Source organism: Sorghum bicolor, chromosome 3 (genome assembly GCF_000003195.3).
Source record: "Sorghum bicolor cultivar BTx623 chromosome 3, Sorghum_bicolor_NCBIv3, whole genome shotgun sequence".
Lineage (NCBI taxonomy): Eukaryota > Viridiplantae > Streptophyta > Magnoliopsida > Poales > Poaceae > Sorghum > Sorghum bicolor.
In genome coordinates, this window is record NC_012872.2 from 66,604,475 (window position 1) to 66,631,515 (window position 27,041).

Consider the following 27,041-nt stretch of genomic DNA (forward strand, 5'->3'; position numbering starts at 1 on the left):
ATCCAAAGGAGTATAATGCTGGATGATAAACAAAAGTGAACATATTCTCCAAACTCTAGGTAGAGATTCTCACAATTATAGTATTATTTTAGTAACGTTTTACATAATTACAACATGATGGAGAAACATCTAAGATGTCCTTTGAGCCTAAACATCAAAAGATGAGGCTACCAACTAGGAATGATGTTAAAGGAACAGTCAAATTGTCATCCAGTTCTGTGCTGATGGGGTGTGATTCAACGAGTGTTGCAGCTACAGATACCACAAGGAAGCCTAAAGCCATGTACCATGTTTCCTCAATAAAACCAAAAGTGTGGAAGTAATGCATATACCTGAATAAATGAGACCGAATGATTAAAAATAAGTTGATGCAACTGAGAATTCAGTAAAGGTCAGACATTACCCAACTGAGGCCAGAAAACCAGCCACCGCCATTGCTATGCTTCCAGCATATGATTTGTTGGGATTGTATGGAAGCTTTTCTTTACCTAGGCGTCTCCCAACAACATCAGCTATACCTGGGAATGCATAAGTCAACATCAGCAGAGCAGGGACAATTAATTAACTATCATGTTTGTAGTATGAAACTGTTGGGAATATGCAGAAATAGAACGATTTTTTCTTTTATAAAGGAAAGAGGCGCAAATTAATGCGTACAGTTTCCAGTAACTATGTCAAGGAACTAATACATTATGCTGGGCTATTCTAGGATCAAAAGATATATGAACATACCATCCCCAGCACATAAGTTGCATATAAGTGCTATAGCAACTGGTGAGGTTCTCCATAATACAGACGTGGCAAAAGTTATAGTAGTAGCATAATACAGTGGGCCCTTGAGAAGTTCCCTGTGTTCAAAAGAAAATTACCAGAGTGCCATGACCTGAAGATCAAAGTACGAGCAGGAAAGTTGAGCATAGAAGTATCAAATGACCAGATATCGGTATATGTAAGTGAACCTGTAATCTCCAGAGCGGCTTATTGATTTAACCATAGCCTCATTTTTCATAAGTCCCAGCCCCAGTAGAAGCATCCTTATAACGTTGACCCCTGGTGCTAGCGCAGCAAGGAAAGGAGCATACCATCCAGAGCTGCAATAAATGTCAATATCTGACACCAAAATGATGATATATGACTGGGGCGTTTCAGAATCTTATTACCTAAAAAGAGGCCAAAAAAGCAAGAACACCAGGCCCACGCTTATATGAACAAGTTTCCTGCTGAGTTTCTGCACAAAAACAAAGTGCATTTTTAAAATACATACAGGCAGCCCTTTGACTTCAGCTTGAAATTGCTCATAAATTGAGTTACTCCGACAAATGTATTGTTCACAAATTTTTGCTAGAATGCACTTTTTACTCTTTCTAAATGTATTGAATAATAGATGCTGAACTCTCACTAATTTAGAATTCATTTCAGTATTGTTCTAGAAAATACAAAGACCCAATCTCATCATTTGGCACTAAGCAATTTAAGATATTTATGTGGGATTTGGCTACTAGTTCATCAATCATCACCAATTGCACCTAGAATATCCTATCTCAGAGTAATAATGCAACCCAAAAAAAAAAACCCTTCTGAAAGGCAGAGCTAATACTTAGCATTTGGCACCGTATAGCTCCTCTCCTGTGTCACATGAACAATAGTATACTGCAAATCTGCAATAATACCTCATTTCAGTGGTCTCTAAACTTCGGAAGGAGCAAGGATCACTTTTAGAGGACTATATACAGAAGATTCTCTGCGATAATACCTCATTGCAGTTCACAGGATAGTACCGATTCCCAACTGATTCTGACTGCTAGTACCGTGATGATGTTGGTACTCTCAGCTTCCGCAAGTGGGTTCAACAACAACGAGCGACCGCATCATTTTGTAGTTTGAACATGCACATTGTACTACAGACGAGCACATTTCACATGATAGAAAGTATTCCCAACTCGTTTCTGTTATTCGTTCATCAGTGTAATGCAGCAGTGGCTTCTTTACTTCCTTAGTGCTAGTACTCTAGTGAAATTCTGACGCTACCACTAGTACTAGTAGTCTCGTAGTCGCGCAATTCGGCGAAGATATGCGCAGCGCAGAAGGAAGGGGCGACCCGATACACGAAGGGCGTAGCTGGCTAACCTGCTCGAAGACGCCGCGCTTCGCGATCTCCTCGAAGAATTTGAGGAGCGCGAGGGCGACACCAGCGGTGACGGCTGCGGACCCTAGGTCGTGGGCCAGGCCCCCGCCGGCCTCCAGCGAGATTGCGGCGGCCATGGTAGGCCTCCGGTTCCGCTCCGCTGCGAAACGGCTGCTCCTGCGGCGGAGGAAGCAGAGTGAGCGAGGCGCGCAGGACGCGGCCGCGGCGCTGGCGGGGGCAGTGGGTGAGGGAGAGAGGCGTCTGGATTGGAGTAGGGGAGCGTGGTATGTGGAGCAGGACAGCGGCGAGGTGTGGGCGCCGAGAGGCCCGAGACTGAACATCCCGCCCTCGTGCTCGTCGTCGCGTTCTGATGGCGACGAGTCGACGACCCTGGTCCCTGGAGTTGCAGTTTTGCACATGCCGACGGCGTGGAGGAAAAGAGAACCACAAGATGGGCGATCTTGCTTTTACTTACGTGTTATTATAAAAATTAATAATTATCCATAAACTATTAAAAAATTTAAGTTTTTATAGCTACCACCCCTCTAAAATCTTTTGCCCTTCGCGCTATTTCCGTCAAATTTAGCTGTCAGATTGTGAGTATGAAAATTTTAAAATACCTTTAAGTCTGAATATGTAATTAATTTGTTGAAGCATTTTGATTACCTTAAATAAAAAAACTCAGAACTACAAAGTTGTAGATCTCGATAACTCATTGAATTCCGTACAAAAAAAGATATGATTAATATGTCTTAAAAATCATATTTGTATATGAAATCAAAAAAATATATTTATATATAAACCTCTAGTTTTGAGTTTTTTCATTTGAAATCGTTAAGATGCTAAAAAAATTTAATTTCATATTCAGACATAAGGGTATTTTAAACTTTTACCTACAGTTTAACACCTCTAGAGTCAAATTTGACAGAAGTGGCGTAGAGAGCAAAAGAGTTCAAAGCAGTGGCACAACTCAACTTTTTAATAGATTATATATAATTACTAACTTTTTTAATGACATACATATAAAAGGCTCATCTTCGATTTTTGTCTTTTTTGGAAAAAATGGAGAGAAGGCTTGACATGCACAGTACTCAACTCTAACTCCAACATCCTTGCCGAGGAGAGACTTGAAAATAGAAGAAAACTTTTAGCCCCCTTTCGAATAGAGGAAAATATAGAAGATCTCTATATTAAAAATTTCTAAAAGGTCATTTGGAATAAAGGAATGTTTTCCAACGATTCCTCCTTTGAAATTCCTATGTATTGTACCATTGTGAAGGAGTTTTGGAGGAAACTAAACATGAGTTCCAGCCTCATTGTTTTGTTTCCTGTGCTTTTTCTACGCTGCTTCCAAAGACATCTAAAGCCCCATAGGATTTGAAGTGTTAGGACATTTCGTTCCTATTTTTTTATTTCCATATTTTGTAAATCCTTTGTTCCAAAGGGGATTTAAAGATTGGGAACCTGTTAAAGGATTAACAAGCTAAAATGTCAAGCTTGAAATGTCACGGTGGCAAAATACGTCGTTTGTGGGAAACATATGGCGGAGATGTTTCCAGGTGTGCTTTGAATAATGAGTGATTGTCAGGAGATAATCAAACTTTGGTTTCGCGTGGGGAGTAATCATTGCGCGAGTCGGTATTGTGGAACATGTCTCTTGTCTTGCAATGTGCATGTGTGGAGCATTGAGACGATCGATGGCAATGGAGCAGGTATGCAAAGTTCGTGCTAATAGACTAGTAGCGGTGAAGAACAAATGTGGAGGCTTAGAGGGACCGAGGCACGAAGGACTGACCATGGGTGGCTGGTTTCTCTTGGAGAAATATTGATTCGGCCCCATTCACCTCCTCTCTGGTCGTCTCTTTGATCCTTCTTTGTGGCATACATGCAAGATTGAAGAACCGTTCCACCTATTGCTTTTGCCATTTGGCACCAGTGTGCACATTTAACAAGTATGTGCATCTGTTTACATGTTTTGCAACTCGTTGGACTAAAGTGGTACAACCATACAAGTTGTTGTATTGTGAGTGTAATTAACTCTAATTAATAATTTATTTGAGCCAAATTTTGGATAGTTTGGCTAAAACAAACCTAAAATTACCTCATTTTCAGGATGTATGGGGTTGTTGCATATCGAATCAGTATTGACCAATGCACCAAGCAACAAGAGCTGTCATTGTTTTGAGTGTTCTCATTCGCACTTACAGAATATGCATAGTACACATAAGAAATGGCTGGTTTCTCTTGGAGAAATATTGATTCGGCCCCATTCACCTCCTCTCTAGTCGTCTCTTTGATCCTTCTTTGTGGCATACATGCAACCGTAGATGTGCACATTTAACAAGTATGTGCATCTGTTTACATGTTTTGCAACTCGTTGGACTAAAGTGGTACAACCATACAAGTTGTTGTATTGTGAGTGTAATTTACTCTAATTAATAATTTGTTTGAGCCAAATTTTGGATAGTTTGGCTAAAACAAACCTAAAATTACCTCATTTTCAGGATGTATGGGGTTGTTGCATATCGAATCAGTATTGACCAATGCACCAAGCAACAAGAGCTGCCATTGTTTTGAGTGTTCTCATTCGCACTTACAGAATATGCATAGTACACATAAGAAATTTACCAGCACCACACAGGTGGAGACCAACAGAAACTGAAAAAAGTGTGTACAAACAGCATGTTCCGGGTCGAACTCGTACGGTGTAAAACTTGTATTGTTTGACGAATATACTGTACTCTCACGCGTTTCTTAACTATAACGTTATCATTACCGATAACGTTTGTACCATACCGTACGTACGGAGAGACCCCTTGACCAGCCATCCAAACTTGCTCACACATCGCAACTTCAAAGAGTCCACACTGCATTAGTGCATTGCATCGACCAATGTCTGCCAATTTCGCCTTGTGCACCCGCAACGTTGAGCAATTGATCACTACGATGATCAACAATGAAGACAATAAGGTGGTGAAGAAATAAGAGTTGGAGAAGAGGAAGAGAAACCAGTAGAGGGAAAAAAAAACAGGATGGCTGGCAAGACGAGTAAGAACCAAGGGCAATTGCTTCCTCTCTCCATCTTCATAGGCACATGAGGATTTGAGAAAATTTGATGTAATTCATATTCTCCATCAATCTCAAACAACGAAGACATTGATTTATTTCTCGACTTCATGTGATAGTCCAGCTGTAGTTTGTCTTCGTTCAGTAAATAACATGTGATTTGCACGCTGACCTAGCACGCTAGCATTTCTGTAGACAGTGCTAGCCCCAGGTATTTGTCTTCTATCGGAAGTAGTATGGTGTAAGTCTGTATCCTCTTTAAGCAAACAATAAGCTATTTCAATCTGTGATAGTTCTGAGTTCACACCACTTCAACAGAAAACTTTGTTATTACATAGCTATGGTATAACTAGTACTGTATGTACATAAGTGGGGAAAATGAAGTTTAAATTATAAGACAATGTGTTTTTGACAATTAAGTTGTGAAACTCTGAAGTTCTGTCTATTTAGTAACAAACAGGCAAGCTAGTCTCTCATGGCATCATCAGCATCAGCATCAGCATCATCTAAGACCAGATCTTTTTCCAGATTTTCTAGAATCGGAGGATCCGGTATCCTACTGCCAATGAGCTCTTGTAGCTCAAGCTCACTAGGAAACCTCTGCTCAGACAGTTTGGAGAAAACCTGAAAAGTGGAGAAATTGCTAGCATAAGCAAGACAGATCCATAAGAAAATCAGTTACAGAAAAGGAGAATGAAGGAATGGTTCAAACACTGCATGTGAAAAAGAGTAAGACTATAGCTGCACTTTAAAGAACTATGTTTGCTCATCATGTTTAGCATTTGCATGAATGAACCATATGGACTGCATATATAAGAATATAAGATTTCTTGAAGCTTGCTGTTCTATATGATGGAAAAACCTAGATCCCAGGCTATTTTTATAAACACCAACCACTTGTCATTTTGGAATACCTACCCTGCATTTATTGCATTCAACAATTTCCCCTACTTGGTTTATTGCATTTATAGTACCTCTTTCAGTCTCATTGTTTGGCTATGGCTACAGTACTATGCAACATAAGTACAGCTAATAGAACACTTCAGTAGTGATAACATAGGAAAAAATGGACAGACTAGTACTTTGACTCCATCAAGAGAAAGAAAAGCACAGATGTCATACAAATAAACATAACAAACTCTGCTGTCTCCTCTGTTCTAGAATAAGTTGCTCTTTTTCCAAAGCTTTGTGACCAACAATTGATAACTGTACCACCATATGAAGACATTGTATGCAAAAACATGACCTGACCTTCACATTTCAGTTCAGAGATCCAGGAAAAGAAACTAGTTTACCTCAGGATGCAAAATGTTACTAGCTTGTATCAAGAGGAAATAGAATAGCTCACTGAAGTAAAGCAAATAAGCTTCAGTGCCCAGCAAAGTGCAAACAGTCGACAAGAAATGATTCCAGAAAAATATAATGTTGCAAATAAAAGTAAAGTACTGCAGAATGATATTGCAGCAAAATTAGGTATTCATAGGAACCTACCAGTTGCCCGTTGCAATAAACTTCAAAGGCACCAGAACTCTGTAGAAATGAATGGGCGAAATTGCCAAACAGCCAAATTGATGCCATGGTCCCGAATCTATTAGCACGAAGTGAGTAGTACCAAGGAGGCGGAACCATTCCAAATCTAGGGAATATCTGATCACCAGCCATTAATGTTGCCATCGCTCCAAACTGAAGAAGGGGTACAGCTTTACTGAGTGCACGTTTGGGGAACGGTGGAGGATAATTTTCCAAGACAACATGAATCCCAGGAAATGAGGTTTCCAGCATCCGTTTCATGGTCATTGCAGTCCCCCTACAAAATTTGACATGAAATCAGCAATCTCTTTTATACAATATATACACAGGAGCAACTAGGTAAGGAGTAGAATCTTTGGTAAACTTATCCTTATCTTGGAAGGGAAAGCATGATGATTGCAGAAAATTACAACAGCATAACCACAAAAGGCATACCACTATACTCTATACAAGATTTTTATTAAAGCATGTGAATAAAGAGGTTTTGCAGTTGAACTTGCACCAACATCTGTAGAGCTGTTTATAATACCAAAAGAAGGTTCGATGTTCTTTTTAAGGGATCGCATGAGAATATACATTCATCACACATACTGTAAACTTTTATCACATTTTATCTTAGCTACAGACAGAAGACAATTAGGCCACGGGAATGAACAAATGGCATACAAATGCATGTCCCCTCTTGTTTTTTAATCACTTCGTCATCCTAGCAGAACCAGTATGCATCAAGGCCAAAAAACCCAACCAAAGTACATGAAGAAAAATCATTCTTGTTTTTTTTCTGGAACAAGTAGTCGTGCATTGTTTTTACAGCCCATGTAACCCATCAGCACAGTTGGATGCAAATAAGACCATGAAGAAGAGTTAGAACTAAAAGATATTCCATTGATCCGTTCCCCAGAGAGCAGTCCATGCTGTGTGGACTCTGATGCTCGCACCAGACTAAAGAGCACAAACAAAGAGTTAGAAACTAGTGTTTGAGAGATATGTAAGCTGAGGTGAATGCATTGAAATCAGTATCCTGACTCGCTGGTATCCACCGGCAAAGTGGCAAGCTTATCTTTCGCAGCCATACTGTACTGTTAGATTATCTTAAAAGGAAAACTTGTAAAGGTAAGTTGGGATTATAACATCTCTTTGATGACCCGCTTAAGAAATTTTGGCTAGTCCCCTAGGCACTTACCCCCCACCTCTCTTCTTCCTCATCTCTCTGCCAACACCCGCCCAAGCTCATTCCAACAATGATAACTCCAGCAAAGACAAGCTTAATTGTCCTGTTGTGCATGGGTAACTGTACAACACAAATTCTAATAGTTTATCTAATTATCTTTGGGGTAATTGTACAATACAGAGGAGAAGTGGTAGATTTCAGTATGACCAACAGCGTTAACCATGCTTGCGTGCCTACAGGACCTTCCAGCTTTTAGTAAATCAACCAAAATTTCATGGATTTGACCACCCATTCAGCAACTACTACAAAGAAGGTCATCGTTATCGGTTCCTCCAACTCCATGCCAATTATGAAAGCCAACACTAAGTACATGGAGTTACCTGTACGAGCAGGAGGCGCAAAACTTCAAGTCGACGGTGGTGCCGGAGCCAGGTCCATCCACCTGTGGCTCCTGCAAAGGAGAAAGCCGAAGCAAAGCACAAGAATCTCCATTAGCTCAAACTATTTTTAGATCAGGCACCAAATCACTCAACAAAAGCCATACTAATACAAACCACAAGTGCGGAAGCGTCGGCGGCGGCGGAGGGGTCGCCGGGGTGAAAAGCGTGGGCGGCCTTGTCGGGCTCGGGCGCCGCCGGCGGAAGAGGCGCGAAGAGGGTAACGACGTCGGAGCAGAAGAGGAGGATGGGGAGGCCCAGGAGCACGAGCTGAACGCGGTCCATCGCGGCTGCGCTGCTCCTCCTCGCTCCTCTCCGGGGGAGGAGAGAGAGAGAGAGGTGCCGAGAGGGAGGGGGGGACACCTCGACGACGACGACCACAGGAAGCTAGGAATTTTTGACGAGTCGGGCCGGTCTAAGCGGTGACCGTGTGCCACGCACACGCACGGGAAGGCGTTGGGCCGCGCTGTTGACACGCACACGCCGGCCTGTTGGCGGCTTCGCTGGCTGGCCCAGCCCAAAATGGCAATGGGGCAGAGATCGATCGCCATTCACCAATAATGCCAGTGATTTCATTTCGCTGTCACGATACATGGATAGGAGCTGAAAGTGGCGTTACAGCGATCCCTAGTTCCTAGCACCGACTACCGATACAGGGACACTGCGGACCAACTCATCCGAGAAGCGTACGTACTTAGGTTGACAGGGCTGGTAACCTTTGCTAGCACTCTCTCATGGGCATGGGCATTGGGCCACACGTACGTCCTATCGTCCTACACGGTCACCTCGCGAGCTTTTTACGTGTATGTGTATGCCATTATGAAAGATCGACCAAACCATGAAGCCACTAAAAAGTTGTTTCGCACCGTTATACCCAACTTCATCTTCAGCTATACCCGTGTGCCATTCCGTCCATTTTGAAGTCTAACGGCAGTTAAGTGGCCTGGCAATAGACTTGAATGCCCCTGGGTTACTTGGTCTCGACAACAAAATTTTTTTGTCCCCAGTGCCACTGACTGCCAATTTTGGATACCGCTATGAACGAGCCAATCAAAATACCGTGTGCCACTAACGGCCTATTTTGGATACTACCATGGTAAATGCAGGATATGGTGTATGGTTAAAATACCGTGTGTCAAATTTTCGTGTATATTTAATGCTCTATAAATACGTCTAAAGATTCGATTTGATGGAAAATTTGAAAAATTTTGTAAATTTTTTTGAACTAAATAAGACCTTAATCTGGGTGCCCTAAAAGTTAGGTGAGCCTCTGCGGGTTTCCAAATTTTTTTTGGAAAATTGACACTGTAGTATTTTTGCTTGTATTTGACAAATATTGTCCAATCATAGGCTAACTAGGCTCAAAAGATTCGTCTTGTCAATTCCGACCAAACTGTGTAATTATTTTTTATTTTCGTCTATATTTAATATTCTATGTATATGTCTAAAAATTTGATGTGATGAAGAATCTGAAAAATTTTGCAAAATTTGTTGGGAACTAAACAAAGCCCTGATCTCTGGCACTGAAATTGGCAAGACATCCCGTCCGATGCATGGGAAAGCAGCGGCACGCCGGCACCTGCTGTCTAATCATGAATTTTTTTGTTTGTTTTTTTCGTATTGCTACGCCAAACCAGCAAAACAAAAGGTCACAGATCTGATGTTACCTAAACTAAAAAAGTTTTAGCCGTTAAACAGTATGATTAGCATCTATATTTAATGCTTCATGCATGTGCCGCAAGATTCGATGTGACAGAGAATCTTGATTTTTTTTTTTGGTTTTCAGGGTGAACTAAACAAGACCATAAAATAAAAAAATGAATAATGCACGAAAAAAAGAAAGAGAAAAAATAAAAAATAAAAATAAAAATCATTAGCATAATGAAAAATCACACGAAACAAAAAAAGAATAAAATTAAAAAATCAAGATTAGAAATAAAATGTTAAAACGGAAAGAAAAGAAAAGAAAAAAATAAATAAAAGAAACATAAAATGGAAATTAATATAATAATAATAATCACTTAAAACAAAAAAGAAATGTAAATAAAAATAAAAATATAAACGAAGAGGAAAATAAAGAAATGAGAACAATAACAAAAATGGAAAACAAAAGAAAGCCGATCCCGCGACATGAAACACGAAAAGAAAAAAAATAGATAAAAAAAGAAAAGAAAAGAAAAGTTAAATAAAGAAAGAATAAGAAAAAAAAAGAAAAGTAACGTACTCACCTGAATGTCGTCGACTCCCTCGCCTCGGAGGAACAGCGCCCGCGGAAAGCAGCACGAGCACGGCCTCCGCGTGGGGGTTATGGACTCAGAGGTAAGAAGGACATTTTTCTACATGGGACCCACGTGTCTGATCTTTTGAACGTCACAAAACAAACGAAACTGAGACGGAATGGCACACGGGTATAGTCGAAGATGAAGTTGGTCACAGTGGTGCGAAACAACTTTTTAGTGGCCTGCTGGTTTGGTCAATCTTTCATAATGGCATACAGGTAAAAAGCTCTCACCTCGCGGGCAGCGAACGATGCGAGTCAGCAACAGAGCAAGGCCTTGTTTAGTTTAAAAAAATTTGCAAAATAGACACTGTAGTATTTTTATTTATATTTAATAAATATTGTCTAACTATGAATTAATAAGGTTTAAAAGATTCGTCTCGCAAATTACAGGTAAACTATGTAATTAATTGTTTCTTTTATCTATATTTAATGTTCCATGTATGTGTCGCAATATTCGATGTGACGGAAAATCTGTAAAATTTTGTATTTTTTTTTAGAACTAAGGTCTTGTTTAGATGTGAAATTTTTTTGGATTTCGCTACTGTAGTACTTTCGTTTGTTTTGGTAAATATTGTCCAATCATAGACTAACTAGGGTTAAAAATACGTCTCCCGATTTACAGTCAAACTGTGTAATTAGTTTTTGTTTTCGTCTATATTTAATGCTTTATACATGTGCCGCAAGATTCGATAGAAAATCTTAAAAACTATTTGCTTTCTGAGTGAACTAAAAACAAGTCTAAACCAGACCAACTTCAATGATTGGAGGCGGCATTCGTTGCCCTGCCTGCGAAGAATCGCCTGTAGCTGGAGCAGGACTATACCGTGTGACGCACCCTGCCGGGCACGGACAGCAGGAACAGTGCTTCGTTGTACAGTTTCCGCGCACATGGCCGGCCGCGCTCCTGTTCCGGTGGACTGGACGAGCGAGCGCCGCTGGCCGCTCCGGCGCCACACCACCCCGGTACGAGCTTTGATGCGCCTCCTCCGGTCGTCCGTCCTTCTTGCTTGCCGTTTCCTCCATGTATGGGCTCGACAGTTTGAGTTGCAACGGCACCTGCTTCTTGTGAACCTGAAAGTGTGGCACGGCAGACGAGCGGAGGATACGATTTTAGTTGGCTGCCACGCTGCATCGAAGAGGGCCACTAGTGATTAAGAAACGAAGTAGGACAAGGACAAGTACTTAGCAGGGTACTGTAGAGCGAACAGGATTGCATACCTGCATGCACGAAGAAGCATGATGGCATCCAAGGAAAAAGGGTACACGAAGTGGAGCCCTCTGCTTTTTAAGCAGAGGTTGGTGCACACCAGATAGGACTTGGCTTTCCTCTCGCCGAGATCCAATTCTCGATAGTTAGGCATTGTTTAGTTCGCAAAAATTTTCAAGATTCCCCGTCACATCGAATTTTGGTCGCATGCATGGAGAATTATATATAGACGAAAATAAAAACTAACTGCACAGTTTACCTGTAATTTGTGAGATAAATCTTTTGAGCCTAGTTACTCCGTGATTGGACAATGTTTGTCAAATAAAAACAAAATGCTACAGTAGCCAAAAATAAAAAAATTTGCGAACTAAACAAGGCCTTAACGAGCCCACGACTGGTGTTAGGCCTTGTTTACTTACTAAAAAATTTTGCAAAATTTTTTATATTCCCCGTCACATCAAATCTTTAAACGCATGCATGAGGTATTAAATATAGACGAAAATAAAAATTAATTGCACAGTTTGGTCGGAATTGACGAGACGAATCTTTTAAGCCTAGTTAGTATATGATTGGACAATGTTTGTCAAATACAAACGAAAGTGCTACAGTGTCAATTTTCCAAAAATTTTCCGAACTAAACAAGGCCTGTTTAGTTACTCACCCAAAAATTTTTCATCAATCCCATCGAATCTTTGGACACATGCATGAAACATTAAATGTAGATAAAAAAATAAACTAATTACACAGTTTGGTTGAAAATCGCGAGACGAATCTTTTAAGCCTAGTTACTCTATGATTAGCCTTAAGTGCTACAGTAACCCACATGTGCTAATGATAGATTAATTATACTTAATAGATTTGTCTTGCAGTTTCCTGATGAGCTATGTAATTTATTTTTTTATTAGTTTCTAAAAACCCTTCCCGACATCCTTCCGACACATCCGATGTGACATCAAAAAATTTTGGTTCTCAATCTAAACAGGGTTAGTTGGCTGTCACCGGCCGAGTAGCCAGAACGGATCCCTTCCTCTCCTGCTGCCTGAGGCCTGGCCTGTACTGTAGTGTTGTACTACACACATGCGACGCCGGCAGCAGCCTTCGGTGGTGTGGTGTCTTGACTTCTCCCCGATGGAGATGTGTGACTGCTGGCTGCCGCCGCCGCCGCCGAGGCAGCGGGTCCTGGTGACGCCAGTAACCATACAGGGCCTTGTTTAGTTGCGAAAACTGAAAAGTTTTCGTAACTGTAGCACTTTCGTTTGTTTGTGGTAAATATTGTTCAATCATACACTAACTAGAGTCAAAATATTTGTCTCGTGATTTACAGTCAAACTGTGTGATTAGTTTTTGTTTTCGTCTATATTTAATGCTTCATGCATGTGCCGCAAGATTCGATGTGACAGGGAATCTTGAAAACTTTTTGGATTTCAGGGTGAACTAAACAAGGCCCAGGCATACATGCGCCTTGTTACTCCTAAATCCAAAAAGTTTTTAAGATTCTCCGTCACATCTAATCTTGCTTCATATACATCAAGCATTAAATATAGACAAAAACAAAAACTAATTACACAGTTTATCTGTAAATCGTGAGACGAATATTTTGATCCTAGGCCGTGTTTAGTTCCGAAAAAAATTCGGATTTCGCTATTGCAGCACTTTCGTTTTTATTTGACAAATATTGTTCAATCATGAACTAACTAGGATCAAAAGATTCGTCTCGCAATTTACAGACAAACTGTGTAATTAGTTTTTATTTTCGTCTATATTTAATACTTGTCGCAAGATTCGATGTGACAGTGAATCTTGAAAACTTTTTGGATTTCGGGGTGAACTAAACAAGGCCCTAGTTAGTTCATGATTGAACAATATTTATCAAATAAAAACGAAAGTGCTACAGTGAAATCCGAATTTTTTTTTGAGCTAAGGCCTTGTTTAGATGCACCAAAAAATCCAAAACTTTACAAGATTACCCATCACATCAAATCTTGCGGCACTCGCATGAAACATTAAATATAGATAAAAAAGATAATTAATTGCACAGTTTACATGTAAATCACGATACGAATCTTTTAAGGCTAGTTACTCTATGATTGGACAATGTTTATCAAATAAAAATAAAAATGCTACAGTGTCAAAATCAAAAAAAAAATTGAATGTAAACAAGGCCATGGCCGGCGGTCAGGCCAGTACGTCGCGTACCCACAACAGTTGCCGCGCCGTCCGGACCCGCAGAATCTGCCTACGGATGCAGCCGATCCAGCTTTTGATTTTTACTACCAGGGACCGACGGCGATGTTTCCCTGCCGCTTTCGAGGATTTCACTGTGCCTTCCCGAGATAATAGGAGTAGCCAGCCAAAGTCTCTTTAGGCCCTGTTTAGTTCCGAAAAAATTTCGGATTTCGCTACTGTAGCACTTTCGTTTTTATTTAATAAATATTATCCAATCATGAACTAACTAGGATTAAAATATTCGTCTCTTGATTTACAGACAAACTGTATAATTAATTTTTATTTTCGTCTATATTTAATGCTTCATGCATGTGTCCCAAGATTCGATGTGATAGGGAATCTTGAAAACTTTTTGAATTTCGGGATGAACTAAACAAGGCCTTAATCTTCTTGCTGTGCTTTCTTAGGCCAGTCTCAATGTAATTCATCAGAATTTTATGATATGACATTATATTAATGAACTAAGAGATGACAAGAGTTTTATAGGAGCAAGAAAAGTTTCATCTCCATTAAACTCTTTTGTACTGTTTCCAAAATCAGATGGGTTGAAAACTAGTAGGACATGAAACTCCCCGTTGAGACCGACCTTACCGCGGCAAGTTTCACGCGTGGCGTCGCCTTCCATTGATATTGAAGCGCGGCGTGCTTTCATCGGGCAATCGCTGTCTCGTCGCCCTTGCCCCCTCGCGTCGGGAGCATGGCAGTTGGCAATTTGGCATGGCTGCTACTTCTCTGCCGGAGCTTGCAGCTGTGCTTACCTGGATCCCCCAGGTACCTCCTCTAGCTCTAATTGTCATGGGGAGTCCATGGGTATTGAATTTTGGCGCAAGGCCGAATAATCTATCAGCTATTAGCGCTATACCAATGGTAGTTGGAGAAAGTCCATGGATTTGTTGGGATTTTGTCATTTCAACAAAGGAGTTTGAATATATAGCATAGCATAAAATCGTGTTCCTATCCACCGATGGAGTCAAAAGTCAAGCGGTAGATAAACTAGAGGACGCCAAAGTTCAGGTTCAGGTGTGATGTGCAAGTCACACACGTCATTTCGGTAATGAATTATTTTTTGATATCATAGTTGGAAATACTATGGCGTGAGTTGAAAATTTATCCCTTATGTATTCGAATAAGACCGCTAATTAGGAAGACATCTAGGATAGCTTCTGCAAGGCAATTGACCTGCTTAAATACCATGTTTATCCGCCTATCGCAAGCACCATGTTTATTTATTTATTTATTTATTTTTAAGAGGAGATGATGCGTGAGTTTTTCAAGTGACGATCATCAGCCATCCAGCAGTAAGGTCAATTGCCTAAATTTACTACCTCTGCCCCTGCCCACCACCCTGTGGTGCCAGCGCTAGCGCCACGCCATGCCTCTCCTGTGTACTTTTGCTTCTTCCATTGGACAATTGATGGCAATCAAAGAGAGGAAATTGGAGAAAAAGGCAGAGGGAAAACATAGAAAAACGAAGTTCCTTTTACATGAGAAGAAGGACATCTATATATCTAGCTAAATTGAATAAACCTAAAACTAGATTTCACTCTAATTGACCCAAACAAATATTTCCAAAACACAATTTAACAAAAAGCAACCGACTATAGAAGCCTTCTTGTTTAAAAAAATTCTTTCGTAAAGTGTTTTATATGAATCACTTATTTCATGAGCTAACTTTTTTAAAAAATATTTCCAAACTTAACTTGGAAATGTTGAGTTCCAAATAAATACAACAACAATATAAATCGATGTATATTTAGAAAAAGGAATTTGCTATTTTTTAGGTGCCAGAAAAATAGCATCTATTTAGGCGACATTGGTAAGCTTTTAGATGAAGATCCAACGGTGCCAGATTATGATCTAAATTCACACAAAGAAAAACAATTAACAATATACAATTCAAAGACAATTAACAAAAAACATTTTTTTTTCTGTATTAACACGCAATTACAATTTTTTTATCTAAATCGATAATATAAACAAGGAACAAGTAACACACTCAATGGACACGAATCTTGAAGTATGATTGACAACTACACACGTCGTCATCTGAACGGAAGCCTGATTTCAGGGGACTGTTACTTGGGAAAGTGCTCGGAAAAACATTTACTCTCGTGGGCACGCCATTTTCCTCTCACCTATCGCCACGCCGTCCGAGCCGGGGCCAGAGTGAGCGTAGTCAAACTCCCCAGTCCCCACCAGCCACCACCACGGCACCACCCACCAGTCACCCTGCTACGGCTCAGCCGCTCACCGCGTCGCAAAGCCCCAAATCGCACCCAGAGCCCCACAGGGCAGTGACCCGTCACGCAAACGCCGAGACGCCACGTGAGAATGTTCCCCTCCGCCCATCCCCCGCCTCGTCCTCCTCGGCCTAAAATCTACCGCCCGCGGACCGCCGGCTCCGCGTCCCCAGTTCGTCGTCCCCAGCACCTCATCCATACCGTTAGCCCGCACAGCTGTTTTTACTGCTCTGTAGGCTGTGTAGACTCTGTATTCTCCTCTACTCCGCCCTCCCCCTCTCCGCCTTCTCTCTCTCCGCAGGCCGTATCCTTCCTTGCTCGGTTCCTCTCCTCTCCTCTCCCCCCACCACCCCAGCGCCCCAAATGCCGCTCCAACCCTAGCCTCCCGCCCCCGTCTTCTGATCTCGGGCGGCCATGGGCAACTGCTGCCGCTCGCCGGCCGCCGTCGCGAGGGAGGACGTCAGCTCCTCGCACTTCCCCGCATCCAACGCGAAGAAGAAGCCGCACCAAGCGCGGAACGGCGCCGGCGGAGGAGGAGGAGGAGGAGGAGGCGGCGGCGGCGGGCAGAAGCGGCTCTCGGTGCTGGGCGACGAGGGGTGCGAGGTCGTCGGGATCGACGACAAGTACGTCCTGGACAGGGAGCTCGGCCGCGGGGAGTTCGGGGTGACGTACCTGTGCATGGATCGGGACACCAAGGAGCTGCTCGCCTGCAAGTCCATCTCCAAGCGCAAGCTGCGGACGGCCGTCGACGTCGAGGACGTGCGCCGGGAGGTGGCCATCATGCGCCACCTACCCAAGAGCCCCAGCATCGTGTCCCTGCGGGAGGCGTGCGAGGACGAGGGCGCCGTCCACCTCGTCATGGAGCTCTGCGAGGGCGGCGAGCTCTTCGACCGCATCGTCGCGCGGGGACACTACACCGAGCGCGCCGCCGCCAATGTCACCCGCACCATAGTCGAGGTCGTCCAGCTCTGCCACCGCCACGGCGTGATCCACCGCGACCTCAAGCCGGAGAACTTCCTCTTCGCCAATAAGAAGGAGAACTCGCCGCTCAAGGCCATCGACTTCGGCCTCTCCATCTTCTTCAAGCCTGGTGAGTCACCCCAAACCGAGATCCTTTCCCAATTTGGGAGAATTTTCTGCCCACTTCCGTGATTTCTGGTTTTAGTGAGTGCGTTCCGGACAAAAATGGGCAGTAGAGCACCAAAATGTACTCTTTTTTTTTCCCTTGCAGTCCATAAAAAATGTGGTTATTACTACCTCTGCAATCCGGAAACAACTGGGTGGTTCTTTCTTGGCTATTACTAGCTGCAAGGCAGTATTTGGTAGTGGTCCAGTGGATACTGTTAACACCCTTTTTTTCAGGATAATATCTAGCCGTAATGACGATAATTTTCAGGACATTGGTTCAACCGGGCTCTTTCTTCCCTCTTACAGAGCATTTTGGTTTGATGAAGAGTGAACATATCGTGGTGGGCTAAGTGGTTGCCTGGTTGGTACATCAAAGTGTTAGAATGTTTGTAGTGTGGTACACTATTATTGGGATTATGATGAACAATTAGTGGTGCATTAGTGTGAAATTCATTTAATATCACATTCGTTGTTATCGATACATTATTTCTTTGATACTAGTATGTGAATATGTGACAGTGAGCTCAGTTTCCGCTACTGTGTAGAAGTTATATATCACTGAATTGTTAGTATTCCGGAGTAGATGTTATGTACATTCTTACACTTGCAAAATTATAATTCATGAAACATTTACTTGTTTTTACTCTCGACAGAGTTCCCTAATACAGTATACAGTAGTTACTTGATTTGCTTCAACTTATCAAGTGAGCTTAGTGGTCAGGATTTGTGATACTGATAAGTAAGATAAAGTGGTTCTCTACTGTGGATGTTTTCTTTTGCGACAGCAAACTCTTTATAGAGGATTCCTGTCATGTGCTTCTTTTCTTGCCCATTCTCTGTGTGTTTTTGGTCTTGGACCCCCACTTCCCACACCCACCCACACATAGAGAGCTAACTAAGAATAGTCCATGTGCCATTTTATCATTTAGATTTGCAACTTAAATGTTGATTCCTTTCTGAAATAGTGTGTACACAAGGACAGTCCACTCTGACTTAACTTACTGACTCACTTTACTCAGCTCATGGAACAGATTTATCTGTCACCATGCGGACTTTTTTTTACGGAAAAGATGGCCTTATGCTGCTGAAAAGTTGTCACTTAAGTTATATACCATAGAAAGACATTGGGCAAACTCAAATACCATCCAAAGCCTGCTCAGTTTGTACTCTTTTTTTTGAGATAGGAATGAGCTTCCATTAAACAGAGGCCAAAACCTGATTGGCGGCCACTAAAGAGTTCACATCAGCAGGGTTACAATCTGGCCATAGACTCACAGCACTGGACCTGAAGGCTGCACCCATCTTAGCTAAAGAATCAGCTATGCGATTACAAATACTCAGTCTATACTTCATTACTCACGTCAAGTTTGGCCTGGATGCTGGTAACACCGATGGTTTTGCCCTTCCATGCGCCCATTCTCTCTAGACACAATATCCCCCCCCCCCCCCTCTCAATCCTCTCCCACAGCTTGACTGCTTGTAGTCCCCTGCTGTGGCCTGTGAGGCACCAGTTATGGTAACCTTATAGGCTTGTAGCATTCAAACTTTGTCAAAATACTTGACATTCTCACTTCCTAATGCACATTTCTCTTTTCGCAAATACATCTTTATCTCTACTCCTTGAGGGCCATTTTGGTCTTTTGGCTTCAGCATTGGTTTCTGTGTGAGATCCTAAAACGACACCTAATATGGGACAGAGGGAGTAGGTGTTTTCTGTTGCATGGGTCAAGAAAAGTTGTATTCTAATTTCTAGAGATTCCGTGTTGGCATGTTGTGCTTTTGGGGTCCAGTTAAGGCCTTCTGTCTGTTATTGTGCATTGGTAGCGGTATATTGTGTGCATCGCTCACTTATATAGGGGGTTTGGACAGACTGCTTTGATCTTGCCAGAGATGCAGTTTGCCTAACTTCTATAATAGCAAGAACAATTGATGGTATACAATGGAAAGAATGGTTTTTTATTGATAGTTAAGTGTGCAAATGTCTTTCGGCAGTATATAACTAAAGTGACGATCTTCTAGTTGCAGACCAAATTTTCCTTGCTTGAATAGCTATTATTGTCTGTCTGGCTACTTTTTGCTGTTACAGAATTAAGTTTTTCATATTCTATTTAAGAACTAAATTGTTCATCAATTTGCTAAGGTTCTCTTGGTATACTTGCAGTTGGTACTATGATAATTCATTTAGTGCTGCTTTCTGTTTGGTCAAATAATGAGAGTTTACTTGTAGCAAAACTTTATTGCAGTCTACTTTATAACATGTTCAATATTTTCTTTCTTGACAGGTGACTTCATTCTTCTAAACCACTAATTCTTCTCTTCTAATAGAATTCAAAATGGAAAGCCTTTAGTTCAAAAATCTACTGTTCTACATTAGCTCTATGCCGTGATTTTACTTGGCTTTCTATACGCTATCCAACATGAATACCCTTAGATCTTAAGATGTGGTGACATCATACAAATTTCAAATCTATATAATGGCAAAACAACGTTGTGGAGTAGGGAGAAAAAAGAGTAGTAGTAAAGGGGCCGGCCCAGCCCATATGACGTGTACCATCTGCATAGAGGTTATCCTGATGAGTCATCCAGTGGCACCTCCCTCAGCTGCTTCTCTTCCCTCACTGCTCTCTGCCATCATATCGACAACTGCCACTGCCCCCTTCCAGACCGTGCCGCAGCTGACCAGAGCCAGAGCCAACAGGGACGGCAGCGGCTGCAGCCCCTTGGCCTTGCTGGCCAACTCCCCTCCCACTCTTCATCTCTTTCTACTCTTCCTATCCTCTCCCTCCGCAACTCTCTTTTAAGGATGTTGTGGCAAGGCAACTGAGACACCCAGAATCCAGCATGCATCATCATGAAGTCATTTCCACCTTAGTTCTCTGTATTCTTTTCTCGAGGGAAATGTTCCCATTTCTCATATATGTAGCCAATTATATATATGTATGTACTATAGTAACTGTAACCAGCACTACTCATCCATGCAAATGTTTTTTTCCTGTATCTGGAACTTTTGTAAGTCCTAGAATTATTTCCTGAGCACTCAGCGAAAGTTGAGGATCTCAGCATTTGACCATTAATTATGATTTTAGGGTGTAATCACTAAATCACTAACCTAGATTCAAGAGAAACTGTTTGTTTTATCAAGTTTTCATGGAAGATTAGTATCTAGGATAAAAAATTTCCTTCTTAAGAACGATGAAAAAATATTGCGTTTAAATCTCAGGACTGGCATTGTGACATTGCTGATTTGCAATACTTGCAGGACAGGCATGCGTACTACACAAGTAAACTCTAGTTTTATCTGGCATTTTCTCATCCTTTGTTCTACTTTTTAGGTGAAAAGTTTTCAGAAATTGTGGGAAGCCCCTATTACATGGCTCCTGAAGTATTGAAGAGAAACTATGGGCCAGAAATAGACATATGGAGTGCGGGAGTTATCCTGTATATTTTATTATGTGGAGTTCCTCCATTTTGGGCTGGTAACTTCTTTATTGAACCTGTATTTTTTTGAATTTACTCTACTTCAGGAAACCTGACCTGGAAACAACTGCAGAGACTGAACAAGGGGTGGCACAGGCTATTCTTCGTGGAAATATCGATTTTAAGCGGGAACCCTGGCCTAATGTTTCAGAAAATGCAAAAGATTTAGTTCGACGCATGTTGGAGCCTGATCCAAAGCTCAGGTTAACTGCAAAGCAGGTTCTTGGTATGTCATCACTGATGCTAGAAAAAGTAGGCCTTAATATGCCTTGAGGACTCAATTGTCAAGTTGATCAGTCTTTCAGTCCAGCTTAAAGCTTTTCAACCATTTTTTTCCATTCCTTCCAACAGTAAAAAACTGTGATGGTGTCCAGTTTTATTTGGCATTCCTGCTGTATTTCTGTCGTGTGGGGTGGTCACTTTGCTTAATAAACACTGTTGTCCTATTGTTCTGGAGCATCTGATTGGGATATTTGCAGCGATAAATATTAGACAGTATGATTGAATGATTCTATCTGGCTTTATCCCTAAAAGAAAAAAGCTATTTCAATTCAATTAGGTGCCAAGCTATGTAAAAGATGAACCATGCTTAGAATCTGAAATTCGCTTCAACCTCTACCTATTTCTGAGACAGTGCAGTTTGTGACATAATTGGAGGCCAAATGCAGCAATGTTGTGCACTGTTGTTATTTTTAAATAGAGGTTCCATCGAGAAATGTTTGGATAATACTTTAGCATAATTCTTTTTATCCAAAAGTCAAACCACCCCCCATCCCCTGTATAATCTTCTTTCACTTTGTCCTTTTTGATTGAGGAATATTGACATTTCCCCCCAAAAAATACAGAACATCATTGGCTTCAAAATGCGAAGAAGGCTCCTAACGTCCCTCTTGGAGATATTGTAAAGTCAAGGCTCAAACAATTTTCTAGGATGAATAGATTCAAAAGAAGGGCTCTAAGGGTCTGTATCTTGCTCTATTTAACCTTTTCATCCTGGTCTCATATTTTATTCTCCCTTATCTGTGCCATAGCAATTCAGGATTGACTGATAAGATTAGGTGTATGTGTCTGACTAGGTCATTGCTGATCATTTGTCTGCTGAGGAAGTTGAGGACATAAAGGAGATGTTCAAGACTATGGATACTGACAATGATGGGATTGTATCTTATGAAGAACTGAAGACCGGAATAGCGAAACTTGGTTCCCATCTTGCGGAATCAGAAGTACAGATGCTCATTGAAGCTGTAAGTATTCAATGAATCTCCCTCCAATGCTCCTAGAAACAGATAAGATAGAGTTCTGTATTTACTATTTACTTAGAAGTCTTAGGTGGTTAACAAATCACTTGTTCATAGAAATGTTGCAAGGAAGATGTGATGCATTGAAGGACAAACAATGGTAATTTAACGGAAGATACATTGAACTAACTTCATAATCTTCATCCTGTGTCTAGTACATCCCTTTTTATGCCTCAATAGCATTTCCCACTTTATATCCACATCAACCAAATGTTCCAAGCATCTGGGGCATTTAATGTGGCACTGAGTTTCCAGGGTGATTTATTCGTCTTTGATATATGCCCCAGTTGTATTCCATCAGTGTCAAATAGCCATCTAACCTGAGCATACCCTAGTGAGGTCTAATAGACCAATTCATCCAGTTAGACGTGTCCATTTTCCTTCTGTTTGCTTAGGTGTTAACATATTGTTTCATTCCTGCTGTAGTTTAGACTATACATGCCTTTGGGCAATGGAATATTGTGTGCTGTGTGTTAGGCACTCCTTTTGAATGACATGAAAATTCCAGTGCTGATCTCGGTTGTCCCTTCTAGCTCACAAGAGCTAAGGTGCTGTCATTGGGGAATGCTTTTTCCTACACTAAATTAGGTAGTAATGCTGGTGCCCCAATGTATAGGAGCTGAACCTCAACTAGCTGACTGCTTACTGGCAGATTTGAGGCAAGTTGGGATGATTTCATCAATGAAATACACGCCCTGTTGTCTCATACCAGCAACACAAAAAAGGTACTATGTGTAGTGTAGCAGCAATGTAAGAGCCTGTTTGGCAGAGCTTCGAGCACAGCTTCTGGGCTGAATCAAGGAGGAGCTCTGCCAAGCAGGCTTTATTTATTTATTTATTACAGAGAAGTGATTCTATGCTGATTCCATGCAGTGATTCTGTGAAATGAACTAGGAGGCTGGGAGCTGAAAAAATTAGCTTCTCTTGATTGACCCCACAAACAGAATCACCTTTTACATAGAATTTATCCTAAAGAATAAAAAATATTCACTTTCACCAACATAATCACTTCTCTTAGAGAATCGCCCTCTGTCCTCAGAACCAGGAGCCAGAGGAGCTCTAGTGCTGTTAGAAGAGTCAAGGACTTATTGGGCCTTAGCCCATTAGATTTAATTAGTCGCTTGCTTAGGGGTCAAGTCAGTCTTGCTTGTAAGTCAAGTAAACCTCTCTATATAATCTAATCAAGCAAGAGATTAGAAAGAAATCCCTTCTCTCTTGCCGGCCGTGGGCAGAGCCCCGCGGCCGGCGTTCCTAGCGCCCAAAACCCTAGCCGCCTCTCTTGATCTCACAGCCACCTCCCTGTGAACAGTACCGCGGGTACTGTTCACGCCTTCAGCCGCCGCTCCCTCAACCCTAGCAGCCACATAACAAGTGCTCTACCAAACAGGCCTAATAAGAAAACGGAAGTTATGGCAGTAGTGTTGCCTATTTGTCTTACTCTCATTATTTACTTTTCTCCAGTGCTCCTTGAGCGCCATTGTTTACTTGTTTTATTAGGAAGTTTCTTAAGTTTTTGTTGTTGTTGTTGTTGCTGCTGCTGCCGCCTAAGTTTTGAGTTCTCTGGTGGATTCAATTTGACAATAGATCCAAAGTGATCTGTGGTATCTCATGAGGACCTTTGGCTTGTGTCCAATGTTTTCTGGTCGGCTGGTCGATCCTGGTCGACCTGGGACCGACCAGGCGATTAATCGCGATTAATCAGTGACCAGGCGATTAATCGCGATTAATCAGCGACCAGGCGATTAATCGCGAGTAATCAGCGACCAGGTCGATTAATCGACCCTGGTCGTCCCCCTGGTCGTCCAGGCATATCAGCTGGTCGACCTATATATATACCTCTATATATACACTATATTATACACAATAAAGTAAGCATCAAGACTGCATTACTGTAAACCAACATTCCTCTTCATCTTCAACTCTTTTTGATGTAAACCAACATCTCCTTCTTAACTATTTCTGGAGAACTGGGACAACCAACAGCATCTCCATACCCCCCACATATCTGCCCAGTCAAAAAGCCCAAAAACAGAGCACACACAACCTGGTCGTCCATGTTCTAATCGGACGATTAATCGCGATAAGTGGACGACTAATCGGACGACCAGGTTTCTGGTCGACCCGGTCGGGTCGGACCTCCTAATCGAGCACTCCTGACCGACCAGGACGATTAATCGCGATTAATCGGACGACCTGAAAACATTGCTTGTGTCAGTTGGATAGTTTGCATTGATGTAGCTTGATCACTATGTGGCGAGGCAGCGAGAGCAGGCTGGATTATTGAATCGTGACTGATTTGAATTGTACACTAAGCACATCTTCTATTGAGTTAGAGCATCTCCAAGAGATTAGTCAAAAGAATTAGCTAAATTTAGTGATTTTGCTGTTGTCTAAAATAAAAGCCTCTCTAAAAAGTTAGACTAATCCAACAGTCTCTGTAAAATTGCCATTATCTATATTTAAACGTGCTATATCATCATGTTGCGCATAAACTTTCTTTGCTACCCAGCACGTTCCGTCGTGCCGTTCACCGGTAGTAGCTCCTCTTGCATACGTACATGCATGTAGCATAGGGAGTGTCTCAGTGCGGAGAACTGCAAATAGGCAGGAGATGTCTGGCGGGCCGGCTGCTGCCCTCGCCTGGTCGCAGGGGCAGGAGCCGGCGTGTGGGTGCGGCGCCGGGTCTAACGGCAACTCCAAGAGCTCCGATGATGGTAAGTAAGGGAAGAAGAAGTGTCTGTCGTGGCTCTGGTCACCGCGGTGGCCGGTGCAAGGCTTCTACTATCACGGCGAAGTCACGTTTCTGCGAGAAGAAGAGGGATCCGTATGCCGGAAAAGTGCCGATAGCTAGCGACGCTGGCTGTCCAATACTAGCTAGCGAAATTTACGGAATGAAGAGGGTCTAAATTTGAAGAGCCATTTACATAATCTGTTGGAGAGGTTTATTTTCTCAATAATAGCCAAATTTAACTTTACAAAACGTTTTACCTAATCTCTTGGAGATGCTCTTATGTGCTCTGCAGCTTTCACATCTTTGACCAGTTCTGGTTGGCATACAGGTGGATACAAATGGTAGGGGGGCACTAGATTATGGGGAATTTTTGGCTGTTTCTCTTCATTTGCAAAGGATGGCAAATGATGAGCATCTTCGCCGGGCCTTCCTATTTTTTGACAAGGATGGCAATGGTTTCATTGAGCCCGAGGAACTTCGGGAGGCTCTAGTGGATGATGGAGCAGCTGATAGCATGGAAGTGGTGAATGACATATTGCAAGAAGTTGACACTGATAAGGTCATTATACTCTCCTATCTAATACAACCGCTGTTTTGGTTCTCCAGTCATCTGAATGAATATCTTCTCCATTTACATCTGCAGGATGGCAAGATTAGCTATGACGAATTTGTAGCAATGATGAAGACCGGTACAGATTGGAGAAAGGCATCCCGACACTATTCAAGAGGAAGATTCAACAGCCTTAGCATGAAGCTTATAAAGGATGGGTCGGTAAAATTGGGTGTTGAGTGAAACGGCACCCTCGTTCATATGTGTGCATGTAGTTAGGCCCTTGGCCCACTAAGCAGAAGAACAACTTTTGGCCTTCCTTTTTTCTCCCCTCATGATTATCTTGCGTGGAAATTTAGATAGGTGGAAGAACCCTCTGATTGTCTTACCTGTGTAATTAGCTACCCCGGTTTCGCTGACAAGCACTGAGCGAACCAAATGATGTACCGAATGGTGTGCTCCTGCTTTCACCTGTTCTCTTGATCCTGTGGCACCTGATGCCAAGTGTTGTATAATACAATGTTTTGCAGTCTTGAAAAATGCAGTTTGTTGACCTACCCTGCCGTGCTGCCCGGTGCCAAAGTTCATCACGTGCTTCTGTTGGGAAACGCCGAATAATGTGTGGGGGAGTGTGGGAGTGGCGTCCTACTCCTGCCTGCAATGTGATGCCAAAATAGAAGATATGATGCATTGTGTTCACCTAGTACAGTAGGTGGGTGCAATGCAACGCAGACAAAATCGGATGCTGTTCTATCTGCCAGGCAAATTGGTCTGACCCTGATGCTTTCGTGATCGAGAAGCCGTGCCGGCGTTCAACCACGTGAGGGAATTCCTCGGAGCAATTGCATACAATGCTTCTTCGTCAGCCATGGACTTTGGATGCATCTGCTGACTGCTGGAGTGCACAAATAAAGCCACAAACGACTTATGGCATCATCAGGCGTGGAGCATAAGTAGATAGATAGATGAGGTTAATGTGGTCAAATTCCGAGGACAAGATTAAGCCGGGAAGCATACGGCTCCATTTGACGAGCATGAAGCATCTGGGGGTGAAGTGAAACTCCCCCAAATCTGATCTTCACCGCCACTGGCGGAATAAAAAAGAAAAAACCCGTGTGCGCTCACCGCTTTCCGCCACGACATGGCATAACATCATGTGCCGTTGTTCGCTACTACGTAGCCCCAAAGGGCCCAAGCCAAAACGGACCTGAACTGCCGTGTCATGCCCGTGCACGCCGCTGCTGGTGCTGGGTACGTCGTATGCCTGCCTACTCGAACCGCACCGTACCTACTAGGTATCGTGGAACATCTGCGCCAGCACGAGTATCTGGCTATCCGCTACTACTACTGCTGCTGCTGCTGCCGTCGTCAACAAAGTGGATGCGACTTACTACAAGGTGGGTGGTTCTACGAGCCGGCACGCGCGCGCGCCAGAGAACGAAGTGGCATGGTCAGCCATGTAAAGTTAGCTCAGGTTGGAGTCACTCGTCACCGGTCTCCACCACTGGCACTAGTATACCTCAGCGCCACCACTCGCTCCGCCCGTCAGCACTGGCCCAGACAGCGCAATGTGC

General features: G+C 42.4%; 3 protein-coding genes across 3 annotated transcripts; 1 reads left to right on the forward strand and 2 right to left on the reverse strand.

Moving 5' to 3' along the window:
- Positions 24 to 2,502, reverse strand: LOC8085428 (probable phytol kinase 2, chloroplastic). The gene is made up of 6 exons (XM_002458671.2): positions 2,128 to 2,502; positions 1,161 to 1,228; positions 960 to 1,091; positions 733 to 848; positions 404 to 518; positions 24 to 332 (listed from the first exon to the last, which is right to left on the reverse strand). The coding sequence occupies exons 1-6, from the start codon at positions 2,464 to 2,466 to the stop codon at positions 155 to 157; spliced, it is 948 nt and encodes a 315-aa protein (XP_002458716.2). The 5' UTR covers positions 2,467 to 2,502; the 3' UTR covers positions 24 to 154.
- Positions 5,449 to 8,772, reverse strand: LOC8085429 (selT-like protein). Its single transcript, XM_002458672.2, has 4 exons — positions 8,447 to 8,772; positions 8,273 to 8,343; positions 6,683 to 6,998; positions 5,449 to 5,815 (listed from the first exon to the last, which is right to left on the reverse strand). Exons 1-4 carry the CDS (start codon positions 8,612 to 8,614, stop codon positions 5,657 to 5,659), a joined length of 714 nt encoding a protein of 237 aa, XP_002458717.1. The 5' UTR covers positions 8,615 to 8,772; the 3' UTR covers positions 5,449 to 5,656.
- On the forward strand, positions 16,542 to 26,024 carry LOC8085430 (calcium-dependent protein kinase 3). The gene is made up of 7 exons (XM_002456539.2): positions 16,542 to 17,373; positions 20,744 to 20,887; positions 20,962 to 21,114; positions 21,734 to 21,849; positions 21,965 to 22,132; positions 25,246 to 25,476; positions 25,561 to 26,024. Exons 1-7 carry the CDS (start codon positions 16,698 to 16,700, stop codon positions 25,708 to 25,710), a joined length of 1,638 nt encoding a protein of 545 aa, XP_002456584.1. The 5' UTR covers positions 16,542 to 16,697; the 3' UTR covers positions 25,711 to 26,024.

Bases quoted from the DNA above. Each gene is read 5' to 3' on its own strand.
- LOC8085428 (XM_002458671.2), bottom strand. From the start codon at position 2,466: ATGTTCAGTCTCGGGCCTCTCGGCGCCCACACCTCGCCGCTGTCCTGC. The intron at 519-732 runs GTATGTTCATAT...ATGCATTCCCAG, and splicing joins CAACTTATGTGCTGGGGATG to GTATAGCTGATGTTGTTGGG. The intron at 333-403 runs GTAATGTCTGAC...TCATTTATTCAG, and splicing joins GGTTTTCTGGCCTCAGTTGG to GTATATGCATTACTTCCACA.
- LOC8085429 (XM_002458672.2), bottom strand. From the start codon at position 8,614: ATGGACCGCGTTCAGCTCGTGCTCCTGGGCCTCCCCATCCTCCTCTTC. The intron at 8,344-8,446 runs GTTTGTATTAGT...TCTCCTTTGCAG, and splicing joins CCGACGCTTCCGCACTTGTG to GAGCCACAGGTGGATGGACC. The intron at 6,999-8,272 runs GTAACTCCATGT...CAAATTTTGTAG, and splicing joins TGCGCCTCCTGCTCGTACAG to GGGGACTGCAATGACCATGA.
- LOC8085430 (XM_002456539.2), top strand. From the start codon at position 16,698: ATGGGCAACTGCTGCCGCTCGCCGGCCGCCGTCGCGAGGGAGGACGTC. The intron at 20,888-20,961 runs GTAACTTCTTTA...AAACAACTGCAG, and splicing joins AGTTCCTCCATTTTGGGCTG to AGACTGAACAAGGGGTGGCA. The intron at 21,850-21,964 runs GTCTGTATCTTG...GTGTCTGACTAG, and splicing joins TCAAAAGAAGGGCTCTAAGG to GTCATTGCTGATCATTTGTC.